The 15,102-nt window shown below is 48.0% G+C and overlaps 1 protein-coding gene across 2 annotated transcripts in view; it reads left to right on the top strand.

Annotated features, from left to right (window-relative positions):
- Positions 1-2,722: 2,722 nt before the first annotated feature.
- LOC111860794 (cell adhesion molecule DSCAM-like) overlaps positions 2,723-15,102 on the top strand; it is a 64,444-nt gene continuing 52,064 nt past the window's right edge. For both annotated transcript variants that reach the window (XM_023844805.2, XM_072706649.1), the window contains exon 1: positions 2,723-3,039. In XM_023844805.2, coding sequence (XP_023700573.1) covers positions 2,997-3,039 — 43 coding nt within the window. In that variant the 5' untranslated portion in view covers positions 2,723-2,996. The remainder of the gene's footprint in view (positions 3,040-15,102) is intronic.

The raw sequence follows: 15,102 nt of genomic DNA, 5'->3' as shown, positions 1-15,102 counted from the left end.
GGCCAGATCTGTGCCCATCATCCCCGCGTAAACTGGGCGTGGACGTCGGCACCGCATCCCCATAGACATCCACCATCCCCAGCAGAGGCAGACTTTTGTTCTTTTTTTACGGTGCGGTTTTGGGTTATGTGCGCTCTTCGCTATAACGGCCGTCCCCCCCCCCCCCCCCCCCCGCCCGTTCCGAGTATCACGGTCTTTCTGGGGCGGTATCAAAACGAGAAAAAAAACGAAAAAATCCCATTCTGCACCGAAATCAAACAGTACTACTGAGCCAAATAATGATTTTTCTTTTGCTACTTACTAATAATTTGTTGTGCACTTTATATTCCTGTGACAAAGAATACATGCGTTCGTTAATGTTATATTTATGAATATTATAGATACATGGTCTTTAATTTAAAGTAGAACAGCTATGAAATTTATCTACGTTTATTATTATAGGCAATAATATTATTCCGTTATTTCTGCAATGTAAACCTGAAATTTGTTGAAAACTATGGAAATATTTCTAATTAATATAGGCTTAGGCTATCGACTATTGCATTACACATACAATACTCGAATAAAATCACTCAGCCCTATACAGAGCGCCTGACTAAAAGGGCTCTTCTGTGATTAGAACAGGGCAGACATTTTCAGTGAATTTCGTATTCTTCCAACACGACCGTTTATTTATGGGATTCTGCTATTTTGATTATTGTTTGATTATTTTGTGAGGAAAAAATTCGTATCTATCTGTCTATCTATCTATCTATCTATCTATCTATCTATCTATCTATCTATCTATCTATTTTATTTATTTCCGGAAGATCGGCCGCAGGCGGTGACAGGTCCTATATTGAGGGGCACCGGCAGGTCGCATGTAGACAAAGCTTCATGGGGGTGGGGGATTGGGGGGGGGGCGCAGTCCATGGGAGGCAGAACAAAGGCGAATTTTAGCCGGACCGCAGCGGACACCGTCAGTATCAGCCATTCCCACCATGTTTTATTGCGATTATTAAGAACTGGACGGGATTGTGAAGAACTGACGAAAAAATAAACAGCACATATATCCCTATTATTTAAAGCATATGGCTGGTTTATATACGCTTGTGTAATAAACAGGAAGAAACAAAAATTGTACAGAACAGGACTCGACACATTAAAGGATTTAATTACAGTGCACTTGCGCTCACACACTTTTGAAACATTTTATTAGAACAATCATCACGCATCCCGGACTCTTGCAAACCCACAATAGTGTCCAAAAGTTTGGTCTTTTCATTCCAATTAACTCAAACAAATAAATTCTTATTACATTATAAATATTAATTATATAATCTATTTAATGACGGATGCGTGTTTTATTTAGTCATTTTACCTATATATGTATGTTTTCCGTTTACCGATGTAATTTATAAACGGTATATATCCTCAATATGTTTTAAAAATGTATAGCCTATACTAATTAGATATTTTAGGCCTACATTATATATATGCGAATAGTGGTAAAAATTCACTTCTAAACGTACTGAGTTTGCAGTGCTGTTGTCATTTATAATGTTGACATATCATTTTGATTAAATACTTAATACTGACGCCTAAGGTTATTATTTTCTTCCTTTGCGTAAGAGAATTGCACGCATTTTTAAATTACTGTTTTTTTCTTCTTTTTTTTAACACGAAACGTTATTATCCCTCTTTTCCCTATAGCTATCTGTGGAAAACAGGTAAGCATGTACAAGTAATCCGGCGTTTTTGAATCGAGGCAAGGGCTAGCCGGTAAAATCCGCACGGTACACGGTTTTAGGTAATAAATGTCTGACATTCATATTCTTGATTACAGAGCGTTTTTCATGACAGCCCCGAACACCTCGCACGTAGACTATGAACGGCACGTGCTGGTCCATCCCCGCTCGTCGTCACTGTCAGTTTCCCTCTCGGTCAAACTGGCAGGCGAAGGGAAGGCGGACAGCATATCCATTTAGATACCCTTCATGCTGAATTTTATCAAGGTCAATTAATGACCACGGGCCATAACTTTGATGGGCCACGACACGCACACAGGGAAAACGAGCTGAACTCAGGGAATTCCTAAGTGGTCCTCCCTTTTTTGTTTAATTACGCAGGTTTTTCGGCGCACAACTTACCTTTCAAAACCGGTACATGTGCCTCTATCCAGGTAACCACGTGACAGCTGTCTATGCAGCTGATAATTGGGGGGGGTGGAGGGGACGTCGGTGCTGATTGCTATTTCACTTCAGGGCGAGCCACTCGTGCCCGACCAGGACGCCGGCTATCCGCGCTGCCCCCCTTTTCCCCGGCGTCTCGCGCCTCTCCACGGGCGTGACGCCCCTGCACCTTTAAGGCAGCGCAGGAGAAAAAGCAGCCGCAGAGAAGAAGAGGTCCTTTCGTGATGCTGTGAGGGGAGGAGAGCGCTAGCGCAGGGACCAGCGGGCGAAGATGCGTCTGCTTGTTGCTTTCTGGAAGGAGAGAGGTGGCCATGAGGATCTAAATCAGGGGCACAACAATTTTAGCCGCTATTCCACATTATCCGGACAGGACAATTATTTTTTTTTACTTTTCCCTTTTTTCATGAAACAGAACTGACCGTTAACAACTGTTTTTTTAAAACCAAAACAGATTTTTTTTCACTATTTTTGATCATTTAAAACAGGTATTTATTATTATTATTATTATTATTATTATCATTATTATTATTATTTTCTCCAAAGACAGTACCACCTGTGCATATCTCAGTGAATGTCCAACCACTCAACGTCGCACCTGGGATCTGAATCCGGCAGGCGAGAATCCAATGCGGCTGTAAGCGGCAGCGCATCGCCCTGACCGAAGCGCAAAGGCAAGAGTAACAAGGCACGGATGCTCAGGGAGAAAATGTAAAGCGGTTTACTCCATCGCCAGCGACAGCGAAGAAAGAATAAGGAAGAGCGAAGGAGAAAGTGCGCAGTCCGAAGAAATAAGACGCGTAGTTTGCGGACTGAACGGAGCGGGGAATGAGGATATTGGCGATCACCTTTTTCCAGTGCATCCTGAATGGTAAGTTAAGCTCCCCGGATCGTTAAAGATGACACGCCAAAGACGGAAAACGGGCGAGGCGACAAATAAATGCCAAAGTTGCAGCGGTGGCCTGGAACACGGCGTTTTATAGGACTGAGAGTAACAGCGCTCGGTCACTGATGCTGCGTAGCAGGTAGGAGCCGCGGAGCTAAACTAGTTAAGCCAAGCCGGCACAGCCGAGGGGTCAATTAATAGCAAATATCTATACTTTTTCAATAAATTACAAAACTCATTAGCTAATCTTATATATCAAACACCTTTTCACTATTTTTAAATTTCCATATGAGAAAACATAGCCTACACTGTTACACTGTTTACTACTTGATAATATAATTACAGATGTAAGTGATACCTTTTCCATACGCCATTTTACACAATAATTTATTTGAAATATGCCAGTTCAAAACCTTACATTTAATTGTTATATTTATATGCCTTTCAATTTCGTCGCGAGGATCTCTGAGCAAAGGTTGTTAACGCACATTAATTTAATTATATCTGTATTTTTTTTAACTCACAAGCTCAAACACATTTTGAAGGGATTTTCTCGGGAAACGTGTATTATAGTCACTATTCAGTCGCGTAAGAACAAAAACGTGAGGGCAGATTAATTTTTCTCTCCAAATCACACGTATTACGGGGTTGATTCTGAGTCTTTGCGCTGGGCGATCACGCGCCAATTATAAGCTCTATTGGTCAACACAAATTTTCATGAAAATAGAATAAAATAACTCGATGAATTGTTTTGCTATTCAAATAAATGTACAATAATTTAACACCAAATTTAGATAATAAAAATTACTTAATCTCTGTATATGTAGCAAAAAACAACAAAATATTAAAATCCATACTATACTCAGAATATATCTACGAAAGAGAAGTCGGCCAGTAAACGTAAAATGATATTTTAAAATTGTTAAGACAGAAGGGTCTTATTTCCTTATTTAATGTAACACACTGGCCGCCCCGCGAAACTGCGGCCGTGTTTGCCTGGTAAAGATGGAGCTGCGCGTGCAGAAAGCCTCTTATCAGCCGGCTGCAGGCGCGGCGTGGGAAGCCGCTTTACATTTCCCTTTGTCTGCATGACACAAAGTCGATCAGCCTCTTTCTGCCAACCAGCCGGCCTTGGTGAAAATTCATGTGCCATTATAGGTGTGAAATGGCATGGAGGTCTGTGCAGGGGAAAGGGGAACTGCCATGCGTGGGACTGAGAGGGGAGCAGGGGGACGGCAGGGGGGCAGCGAGAGCCAGAGGAAATGGTGTCATTCGGAGGCTCTCCTGCAAGGCAGGTGGGAAATGTTGTAAAAATTGGAAGTTTAAACCAGGGGGTTGTGGTGGTGTTGTTGGGCAGGGCGGAGTGGGGGTGGGCAATGCACCAGCGAAAGACGTGGGAAATGTGTCCACGAGAAAAAAACGACGGGGGCCAGCGGTCAGGGCGGCGCAGAGAGGCGGTGAAGGACGGCCATTGGTATGTTCGCCGACCAAGGCTGCGTCACATCCAATCAGGAGAGAGGCATGGGGCACCGCCCAGCAAATGACAGCTGCCTGTTCTCCAGCCTGCGTGTCCTCTCCTCCAATCGGAGCCTCCGAGATCCACGTCCACAAGATCATCCTCAGCTAATTCCGAAAACACAAATCTGCTCTGCCCTGCAGCCGAGATCTTTAGAAGGATGGACGTTTTGACACTTAACACGGCCTAGATGTGCAGGGTGTGACTCAGAGGACGGAGCCTATTGGTGCTGAGGTCCGGAGGCGTGAGATGGGCCGCCGAGGGCTTAGGGAACGAGGCTGAGACTTTAGCCCCTCCCCACGAGTGCCAGGAAGCTGTCGGTTTAGCAGTTAAATTAAACACACTCTCGTTAATCGGTCTCTGGGGAACGCCAGGTAGCCATTCTGGCTGGGGACGCACTAGGCCGTTGACCTGGAAATGCCACCTGGATTTGGCAGTGTCACTTGTAGATAATTGGATAAACATTTAATCGGCCTGCTTAAATTTAAAAATATCACTGTCATGTTATGTTTCAGGACCCTATGTGTTCTGTCTTCACCCTGTGAATATAACCCTGCCATTTCCTTAATACCACACTCCAGTTTTGGTTACGTTTTTCATATAATCACTGTATTAATATTGTCCTTGCGCCAAACATCGTTACTCATCTTGTAATCAATAAACAATAAGCATGAATAACATCTTCAGTGCTATGATTTTGACTATTTGGCCGTCAGAATTGAGGAATACGGGTAAATATTCAGGACGTGTTGGTCACTGTGGTGTTTCCGTGGGATCCATCACAAAGAGATCGTTTATTTCTTTAATGTTGGTTCCTTGGACAGAGAAATGACTGATTAGCACGGAGGAATATTTGGGGTTGAAACGGGTCATTAGTCAGGATGATTTATTGCTCTGTCCTGCCTCTGACTTTAATTGTCATGCAATTTTATATATTCCTCCCAGACTCCCAACTTTGCTTTTTTAATATAAAGCTTGAGAGGTAAGGATGGAGTAACAGACGAGGGCATCGGAGGTGCAGGGACAGCAAAACGAGGGCCGCCGTACTTCTGGTAGTTTACGTACGCGATGCCTGAGATTTCAGCACAGAAGTAATTACAGAATGCGTTAATCACAGGGGAGATAGACTGGAAAATGTTGTTTTGCCCATGATGTCCGGGGGGTAAATCTGATACAAGCTCAATTGGACTCTAATAAGCTCTGCAAATATACAGCTTGGCTCATTAATCTACAGTCTGTATGATAGGGGGACTGGGCAGGCTTACGGGGGGGGGGGGGGTTCTGCTTAGCGATGGACGCAGCAGCTGAGTTTGGCCGGTGGGATACAGGCGCATGCTTCAAGTGGCTCGTCACTGCCGCGCAAGAAAGTCGAACCGTGATGGAGCGTCATGTTCAATCACCTTCGCTGCACGGCTCTGTGTCTGGCGGTTCGTCTTTTATAAGCCCTGGCTGAACAAGACTCGCTGCGATTTTTGGCAAGTTGCAAGGATCCGTCACGTTCCTGCAGCTAGCTAGGACTCACTGCGTGGTGGCAGATTGCTAAGACTCGCAGTGCAATTGTAGAGTGTAAAGACTGAGTTGTGGTAAATTGCCAAGACTCGCTGCGTTGTGGCAGACTGCCAAGACTCGCTGCGTTGTGGCAGATTGCCAAGACTCACTGTGTTATGGCGGATTGCCAAGACTCATTGTTGTGGCACATTGCCAAGACTCACTGCGTTGTGGCAGATTACCAGGACTCACTGCATTGTGGCAGATTGTGAAGACTCAGTGAGTTGTAGTAGATTGCTTCTGCTTGCTGTGTTGTTGTCGACTGATAAAACTCATTGAATTGTTGCAGATTAAGACTCACACAGTTATAGCAGATTGCTAAGACTCATTGAGTGACATGAGTGAGTCTGAAACTGTGGTCTGGCCAAAGTGTAACCCAAGGACATGAAGTCAGACTAACTGATGTCTCTGAGGAACCCACAGAATGCATGTGTGTGTAGTGTTTGAATGTGTGTTTGTGTATTTGGTTACATACATGCATGTGCTTCACTTTTTGACCCTGACTTTAGTATTTTGCAGTTTTATAATGTCTATATACTGCGTGTAAAGATGTTCGGGATGTTTGGCTCATTAGCAGCAAAGCGCAGAGCTGTCTGACAACTTTAAACAAACGTAAAACGTAATTACAGATTAGAGCGGCCCTGTAGTGAAGGGGTGCGTTCAGCTGCGCCTGGACCGGGCGCTAATGGCATAGCCGCAAGGATGTTAGCGGTGTCAGCCGGCTCCATCCGGAAATACGCACACAGGCGAAGGTGTTTAACCAAGCGTGGACAGAAAGCGAGAGGGGAGAGAGGGAGTTGGAGGGGGAGAGAGGAAGAGGGGGGTGGAGGGGGAGAGAGGGGGGTGGAGGCTGTGTGACAGTTTTCTGAATATCTGCTGGCAATTTTTAAGTGGAAAAAATGCTGAGACAGATGCAGGTGCATGAGTATGAGGATTCATGTCTGTCTGTTTCTCTGTCTGTCAGTCAGTCTGTCTGTCAGTCAGTCTGTCTGTCAGTCAGTCTGTCTGTCTCTCAGTCTGTCTGTCAGTAAGTCTGTCTGTCTCTCAGTCTGTCTGTCTGTCAGTCAATCTGTCACTTTATCTGTCTCTGTCTCCTGTCTGTCTGTCTGTCTGTCTGTCAGGTAATCGGGCTTTTCAATCTGAAAATCACTGAGTGACAGTGATGCTGCAGGAGCAGACCAGCGGGGGGACAGCCAGGAACTCTCCGTGTGAGATTCATGCTTAGTGCCGTTTGTGCTTTTCCTGGTAATGATGAGTGAGAATAAGCTGTTTTGGTGACTTGTGCAAAGAAGCGGGAAGAAGGAGAATGTGCTTTTGCTTCGGCTGAAGCCCGGAGGTCCATTCCGCGGCAGGAAGGTTTAAGACGGGGAAAGCGGGATTCATTTAGGCGAACTGACAGGCCTGTGATTGCCGTGAAGAATGCCCCAGCCTCGGCTGTTTATAAAAAACATAAAGACGCCTGGAAATCTACCCATCATGCTCGTGGGGGAATGACACTCTTGCAGACGGAGGACGATGAGCCAGGCTCGCTCGGCATGTTGGGAAGGTTACATGAAGGCTAGGAGGGGCTTGTGGGATTCTCAGATGTTGCTGCAGTGTGTGTGTGTGTGTGTGTGTGGGGGGGGGGGGGGTTGGGGGCAGGGGCAGTGCAGATGTATAGTAGCTGAAGCCGTGTGTGAAACCACCAAGGGAAACAGCAGCTCTGGGACCCTGGAGCCCAGCAAACTGCTCATGCTCCTTCCCAGGGGCAAGCAGGGCTTGTTGGAAATGCGAGATTGATCCGTGCGGTCGAACCGAACGTGCGTCTCCATAAATGGCGGGATTGGAATTCCAGAGGCTGCCCCCGCCACAGCTTCCCTGAGGGTGCGCGGGACATTTGTAAGACGCCTCCCACTGGACCTGGGCGGAGTCTCGGCGTGGGGTGGGCGTGGCCTCGGGACACGCAGCGTCGCTTTTAAGGCGAGACTAATTTTTGATGAGGAAAGTTTGGGCTAGTCTGCCTGATTTAGGCGGGGGGGGGGGGCGGGGGGGGGGAGGGTCCCCCATGGGGGCGGGAGCTCAGCTGCACCCGTTACGGACCTGCGGTTAAATTACGTTTTATTCCTGTGAATCACATTTCAAGCCGTCGCCATTTTTTATGCTGTCATTTTTCACAGCATGTCCTCTTCGTCTACATTAGAAAAAAAAAAAAAATTGCCCCTGGACTGTCTTAAAATGCATTATTTGTACACTGAGCCCCCTCCCCTGCCGACCCCCGCCTGCCCGTTGCCATGGCGGCGGCGCAGAGCCCCGTGCGATGTTCTGGTGCCGTCCTTGGGTTAATCGCTGGGCTGCGCCAGCCCTTAATCTTGCCCCGTGGATTCATATTCTGACTAAAAAAATTGGAAGCATATTGTCTTTATTTGGATTTGCTTTTTTATGGATAATGTGCTGTTGTTTTCAGACAAGAAGCTGCAGGCCTTAGATCTCCAGACGAGCTGGTCGCTTTATCAGTATGTCGCAGTATCCCATCCATCGTTCCCTTCATAAGAACGCAACGGCAAGACCTGGCATCGCAGGACAGAGACGAGAAAGAAAGCAGACAGAAGTGACCGCCCTAGCAGTCATCCCCAGCCACTGCATTTTACACGCGGTTCGTTTTAATCTACAGCTTTCATCATTTAATGCCAAACGGGCTTGCAAATAAAATATAAGATTAAGAGAGAAGGAGGGAGAGATGCTAAGGCAAATATGTGGAATTAATAAAACCCACAGATTAATATTTCAAAGTCTTTAGCATGCCTGTGATTACAAGGACCGGTAGCTTGGGGGAATGGCTGGGGTCTCGGTTCAAGGCCGGTACCTCGGGATTACAGTTAGTGTCTTAGATGAAGACCAGTAGCTTGGGGTTAGGGTCTCGGTTGAAGGCAGGTAGCTCCAGAGTGTGGTTGGGGTCTGTTAGGGTTCAGGTTAGTCTGGTATCTCTTGCTCCGCTGTGCTACCAGCTCATCCCCAGCAGTGTTTATGCAAATCGCTGTTTGATCAGATGATTACATTATAATTTGATTAATCCCGAGCACTAAACGTCCTGAATACATTTAAGTTTGTAGTGCTGCCCAGCTGACAGAGAGATGGGCCCCCCCCCCCCCCGCCCCCCCCCCCATCCCCAAACCCCCACCCCCCTGGGGTGCTGCGATTGAGAAACATAAAGCGGGCTGCCGTGCCCTTAAGTGGAAAATAAACGGAGTGTAACGAGCCCATTTAAATACGGGCGGCGTGCGGGAGGCAGATGCGGCCGATGTCAGCGCAGAAGATTAGCGACTGAGGCTAATAAGACGGACAGAGCTGACTGGCAAGTTCTCAAGGCGGAAGGGGAGCCGAGTCAGCAGTCCGGGAATGTCGGACCTGGATCGGGATCTATACAGAAAATTCAATATCGTTGCTTCACTCATGTCAGCTCTGTCAGGCTCCAAAGCCTTTCTCTGATAAAAATGGCCGATAAACAACATGACAAAAAAAGTGAAATAAGACATTTCGTTTATATAGTGCAGGTTATTCTGTCCCAGCCTGACATACATACTTGCTGTTATATGAAGTGGGACACAGAAACACACAGAGACACATTGGCACGCATGGACACACACGGACGCACAAAGACATGCAGATACATACAGAGACACACGTGGACATGCAGAACCATGCAGGGACATGCAGAGACATGCAGATACACGCCTGGATATACAGAGGCGTGCACGGACACGTCGAGAGACACAGACACACGCATGAACATGGAGAGACATACATGACCCGTATGGACATGCATAAACATGCACGGGACACACAGAGACATGCAGGGACATGCAGAGACACACAGACATGCGGAAACATGCACGGGACACACAGAGACATGCAGAAACACACAGACATGCGGAAACATGCACGGACACATGGTGGCCCATCTCCCCCCCCCCCCCCCCCCCACCGGAGCCGTAAGCATGTAACGCAAATGAAGAGTCAGCAGAGTGATTCTCTGCAGGTCAGCAGCAGCTGTGTGGGAGATGGAGGTCCACACTCCAAAGGCACCAGCACATCCAAGGAGAGCAGCAACATACCTGACCAGCAGGGGGCGTAATGGAGTCCACTCTGACTGGGGGCACTGCAGTTCAGTAGTATTACAATCCAGGGATGCAGTAAATTTTTTGACCTGAGATGTCACTTTGGCAGAATGAATAAGGCAGTCACTCTCCAGGCTAACAGACCCCGCCATCTCCTCCTGTCTCTGGGTCTTCAGTCCACACTCTTGTCATACTTCTGTCCCCCATGGGAAGGTCGCTGTGAAGTACCCTAAGTCTCAGACCTCATCCAAACTTGGCGCGGAAGCTTAGGGTAACCTTTTCAGCTCTGATGCTCCTTAATTAACCAGTCAGTGTGTGTCAAGTGATCTCTCTTTGGTAACCGAAGCTGGTACGCAGCCAGGAGGAAAATCACCCTGTGGTTGAAGTTTCTTTTGATCTGACTAATGGCCCCGTTCTTCCACAGCGAGCTCAGGTTCCGGGGACACCATTACCCGTCCCTCAGCGTACACGACCTGCTCAACGTCAATGAGCGTCGCAGGAACCTGATCTGTCAGCACCGAGTATTTGCAGATTTAACGCTGGGTTCTTTTCTTGAGGGGCTGATGGCAAACGTGAGGCTGACGGAAGCCGGAGTGCCAGAGCAGGTTGGGAAATGCGGCTGTGAGGCGTGACACCTGCAAACGAACACGACACACCCAGTCAGCTCTCTGGTTATGCTCCATTTATGTGGAAGTGAAAGGCCATGCGCTTGCGAGGCCATTAGCTGACGCTGATTTTGCATTGTCCTGTTTAAGTGGAGTGGTTCTCCCTGTTCCTCAGTCTCATAACCGCTTAGCTCTGCACTTGGCAGGGGTGATTTTAGTTTTTTTTAAGTGGGCAGGGCATAAGAAGGGCCATAATTCATACAGAGAGGCCTGACTTATTGTTAGCCAATGATATGTTTTTAATCGGTGAGTGACAGGGGAGGGGGAACTCCAGGGGCCAATCAGTTTTCAGCTGGGGCCAGTGTTCTTGAAGCCCCGCCCCCACATACTCCCTTCCTCAGCGTTTATCCTTTAATTCTGGATGCAATTTGCTAAGGCCCTAGATGCAGGCTGACTGCTGCTCCAATGGCCGTCTGCCTGGGCCAGAGAAGCTACATCCGTTGAGTGTCATGCTATGCATAGGTTTTCTGTGCCTAATTCATAAGCCTGCCACTCTGTCTGGGGTCCAATCCCTTCAGCTGTCGGTTTGGATCATACGCACCACTGGAGTTGGGCAGGATGGGCCAAGACCTCATGTTCTGCACAGGAGAGGGAGCAACATGCAGCACCCACAGCCCGTCCTGCCTCATATGACCTGCAGGATGCTCCAGCATTTGCCGAGGTCATGTGATCCCAGTTAGGCTCCCCCTGAAACCTGTGGGAAGTGTGAAAATGAAAACACGCCCCCCTCCCTACACACACACACACAGACACACACACACAAAGCTCAGAACCTCCCCCCCCATATAAGCCAATGGAGTGATCAAAATGATCCGGCATCAGTCTGCCAGTGGGGCGGCGCCATCCCCCCCCCTCCCCCCACACAGTCCCTGTCCTCCGTCATGGCAAATATTCATGAGAGCAAATTGGAGAGCTGCTGTAGGACAAGTGCCGTTGCCGTGGCTGCGGGGCAGGAGCAGGGAAACTCGTTTCCCCCTGGGGGCAATGTGGAGTGCTCCTTTAATTACCCCTGGGGCTGCGGTGGGGCATGTAGAAGAGCTGTGGCGAGAACCGAGGGCTCCTACGCACCAAGCCGTGGAGAAACAGGTTGTAGGAGGGGCAGATACGGTAGGGGTAGGTACAGAAAGGGCAAATACAGGTGGGGCGGAAATACACGGAAATATTTTTGCCCAACAAATACAGAATTTTTTCCCCCCTTCCCTTTCTCCTGATGTGAAAGGCACTATACAAAAATAAACTGAATTGTATTAATCTGCCCATGTTCATTCAGAGAACAAGTCGGTCCTTTGCAGTGATAGGACATTGAGAGAGCAGCAGAGATCAGCACACCACGGCAGTAACGTCATATGAGAATCCGCCCAGGAAAGTGGTTTATTTCATGGCAGAAAGCATAGCTCACATGGTTCACGGCAGAACGTGTAGAATATGTACAATCAGCCCGAAAGCCGAAACGACTCCAGGACATTAAACGTGTGTGCTAATTGATAAATGCGCGCGCCGCAGTTGTCCGCTTCCGTACGGCCACCGTCGATCGATCGCCGTAAATGTCACCCCTGACGGCCACTCCTGAGCTATCTATGCTCGACTGAGCTTGCCTTAATCCCCGCGGGGTGCGGACAGCGCGTTCCAGCCTTGTGTATCGTTAGCCGCCAGTCGCCACCTCTGCTTTTTCTTGGTTTTAATAGCAGAGTACATTTACTTTTAAAAATAAGTGAGTTATGGTTTTAGATATGATTTTAAGGTAATGACAATATTTTTTTTTAGTATTGCAGTATAATGTAGCTTGAACTATTATAAACTCGATCGGAGTCTGTCAGCTGAGGGTGATGAATACATAACGTTTAATGTAACTCCAAGTGATCATTATACACCAGCATGGCTGCACATTAAGTGTGCCCTTTACGGGCGTGTTATAAGTTCTGCCTGATTCAGGGAATCAGCAGACATGCAGTTGACAGGTGTTCAAAAATTTAAACATTAGTGTAAAACACAGAGAGTATACGTGCCAACTCCAGACATGGCAGATGGGGCTAGGATTTGAAGTCGTAAGGAAGTGGGTGTGGGATGCGCCACTGAACCACCAGGCTGCCCCTGAACTGGCATTTTAGTCGTAAAAATCGCGATATTTACCTTTACACTTAATGTAGCTTGTGTTATTTTTAATTGTACAGAAAAACATCGGGATAGATTACAGTCAAAAGCCTTCAGTCAAAAACCTAATGTAGTGTCATTAATTAGATGGCTGGATGGGGACAGGGATGAACACATGTGTTTGGCTTCATTAAAGGTAAGATTTTACGTAAGCTGACATCTGAGAAAAGGTCCCAGGACACAAAGCTGCCCATGTGTCAAAAAACAGTCCCGGGAAGAGAGTGGGGGGTTTTTGGCTAGAGGGGAGGGGCAGTTTGACAGAGGAGAGGAGCCGTTGATGGACAGGAAGGGGTGTTTGACAGAGAGGGCTTGTTTTCCATGGCTAAACCAGTTCTAAATCATTTTGATAAGAGTCAGTTAACCTAGGGGGTCGCTATGTGGCTGATCGCCATGGGTTACAGTAACCGGGTTATCAGTCGGGCTGGTGCTGATGTGGGCCGAGGTGATGGAGAGATGGAAGCTGGACCTTCCCTCCCCGATTCCCCTGGGAATCCTCAGTTTCAGCCAGCTCTACACCCAGCCTCACGTGGACGAACCGTCCGATGGGCGGTAGCAAACCGGCTGACGTGGTCTCCTGGCATCAGGGTTTCCAGCTGCCTCTTTGGGGGCGGGGTCTATGGTAGCCCCTCCCCCAAGGGGGGGGGGTTATCTTGGAGAGCCCCCGGCTCGGTCCTCTGCATGCTTGTGATAAAGACGCCCCTCGTAGTGCCGTAATACACCGATTGTGGCAGCTCATTAAACCGCTCCGCTGTCGTCGGCTTGATTTGCCATGCTGCTGTCCTTAATTCCTCCCGACCGCCGTCTAACCAGCTGTATGGAGCCCCCCCCCCACCCCCCTCCCCACCCCCCGCGGGATGCCAGGCCTAATCTGTACTTGATGGATGTTTTTTTTTTTCCTTTGAAGAAAATCAAATCTGCAGTTCTGGCAGCCTGTTCGGGACGCCCCCCCAGTACACACACGCGTGTGCAGATACACACGCACACACAGCAGGGGGAGAGGGCTGTGGAGTCTTTAGCTGTTTAAAACGGGGGTGTTCACAGGGTGACACGAGGGGACCTCGTCTCGGCGGCACAGAGTCACTGGGCCTCCTGTCAGCCGAGAGCAAAGTGCCTGCTTAATAATGGATGCCAGCAGTACATTATTCATCAGTATCGTTTATGTTCCCGTTTACGGAGCGGTAAGGGGAAAAATTACCCCAATTAGGGCTGGAAGGTGGCACAGCGGGCATCCCTCAGGGAGGCAGGGGGCGCTAGAGAGCCCACATGAACCCCACCTCTTCTCGGGGCAGCAGCAGGGCAGGGGGGCAGCTTTATTCACAGGTAAAGTAAGCTGGAAGGAAGTGGCACCAGCAGCAGAATTTTCCAGAAGCCCTTCCTGTGACCAACCTCAGCTAGGCATATCCCATCATATAACTCGCCGTAATTCACCGCGAAGCACCGCGACCCCGCCTAGAATATTGTGTGCAGGTTTGGTCACCAGACCTATAGATGGACATTGCTGCCTTCGAAATGGTTCAACGTAGGGCTACAAGAATGATTCCTGGTCTTAGAGGAATGTCTTATGAGGAGAGGTTACCTGAGCTGAATCTGTTCAGCCTCGAGCAAAGGAGACTAAGGGGGGACATGATCCAGGTCTATAAGATTCTAATAGGTCTGGATGCTGTTCAGCCAAATGGCTATTTCAATATTAGTCTAAATACTAGAACTCGTGGCCATAAGTGGAAATTAGCGGGAGAACATTTTAAACTGAATCTGAGAAAACACTTCTTTACACAGCGTGTAGTTAGAGTATGGAATAGTCTTCCTGCTAGTGTAGTGGAAGCTAAAACCATGGGTTCCTTTAAATCAGAGCTAGATAAGATTTTAACAACTCTGAGCTATTAGTTAAGTTCTCCCCAAACAAGCTTAAAGGGCTGAATGGCCTCCTCTCGTTTGTAAATTTCCTATGTTCTCATGTTCTGTGTCGGGTGCACCTGGCTTTGTTTACAGTGCAGAGAGTCCGTTCCTCTGGCCAAGACCACCATGCGTCACAGCTCTATTGTCTCATGGCAACAGAGGCTCCCTAAAAGCATCT

This window comes from Paramormyrops kingsleyae, chromosome 24 (genome assembly GCF_048594095.1).
Source record: "Paramormyrops kingsleyae isolate MSU_618 chromosome 24, PKINGS_0.4, whole genome shotgun sequence".
Taxonomy (NCBI): domain Eukaryota; kingdom Metazoa; phylum Chordata; class Actinopteri; order Osteoglossiformes; family Mormyridae; genus Paramormyrops; species Paramormyrops kingsleyae.
This window is presented reverse-complemented; position numbering and strand designations above follow the sequence as displayed.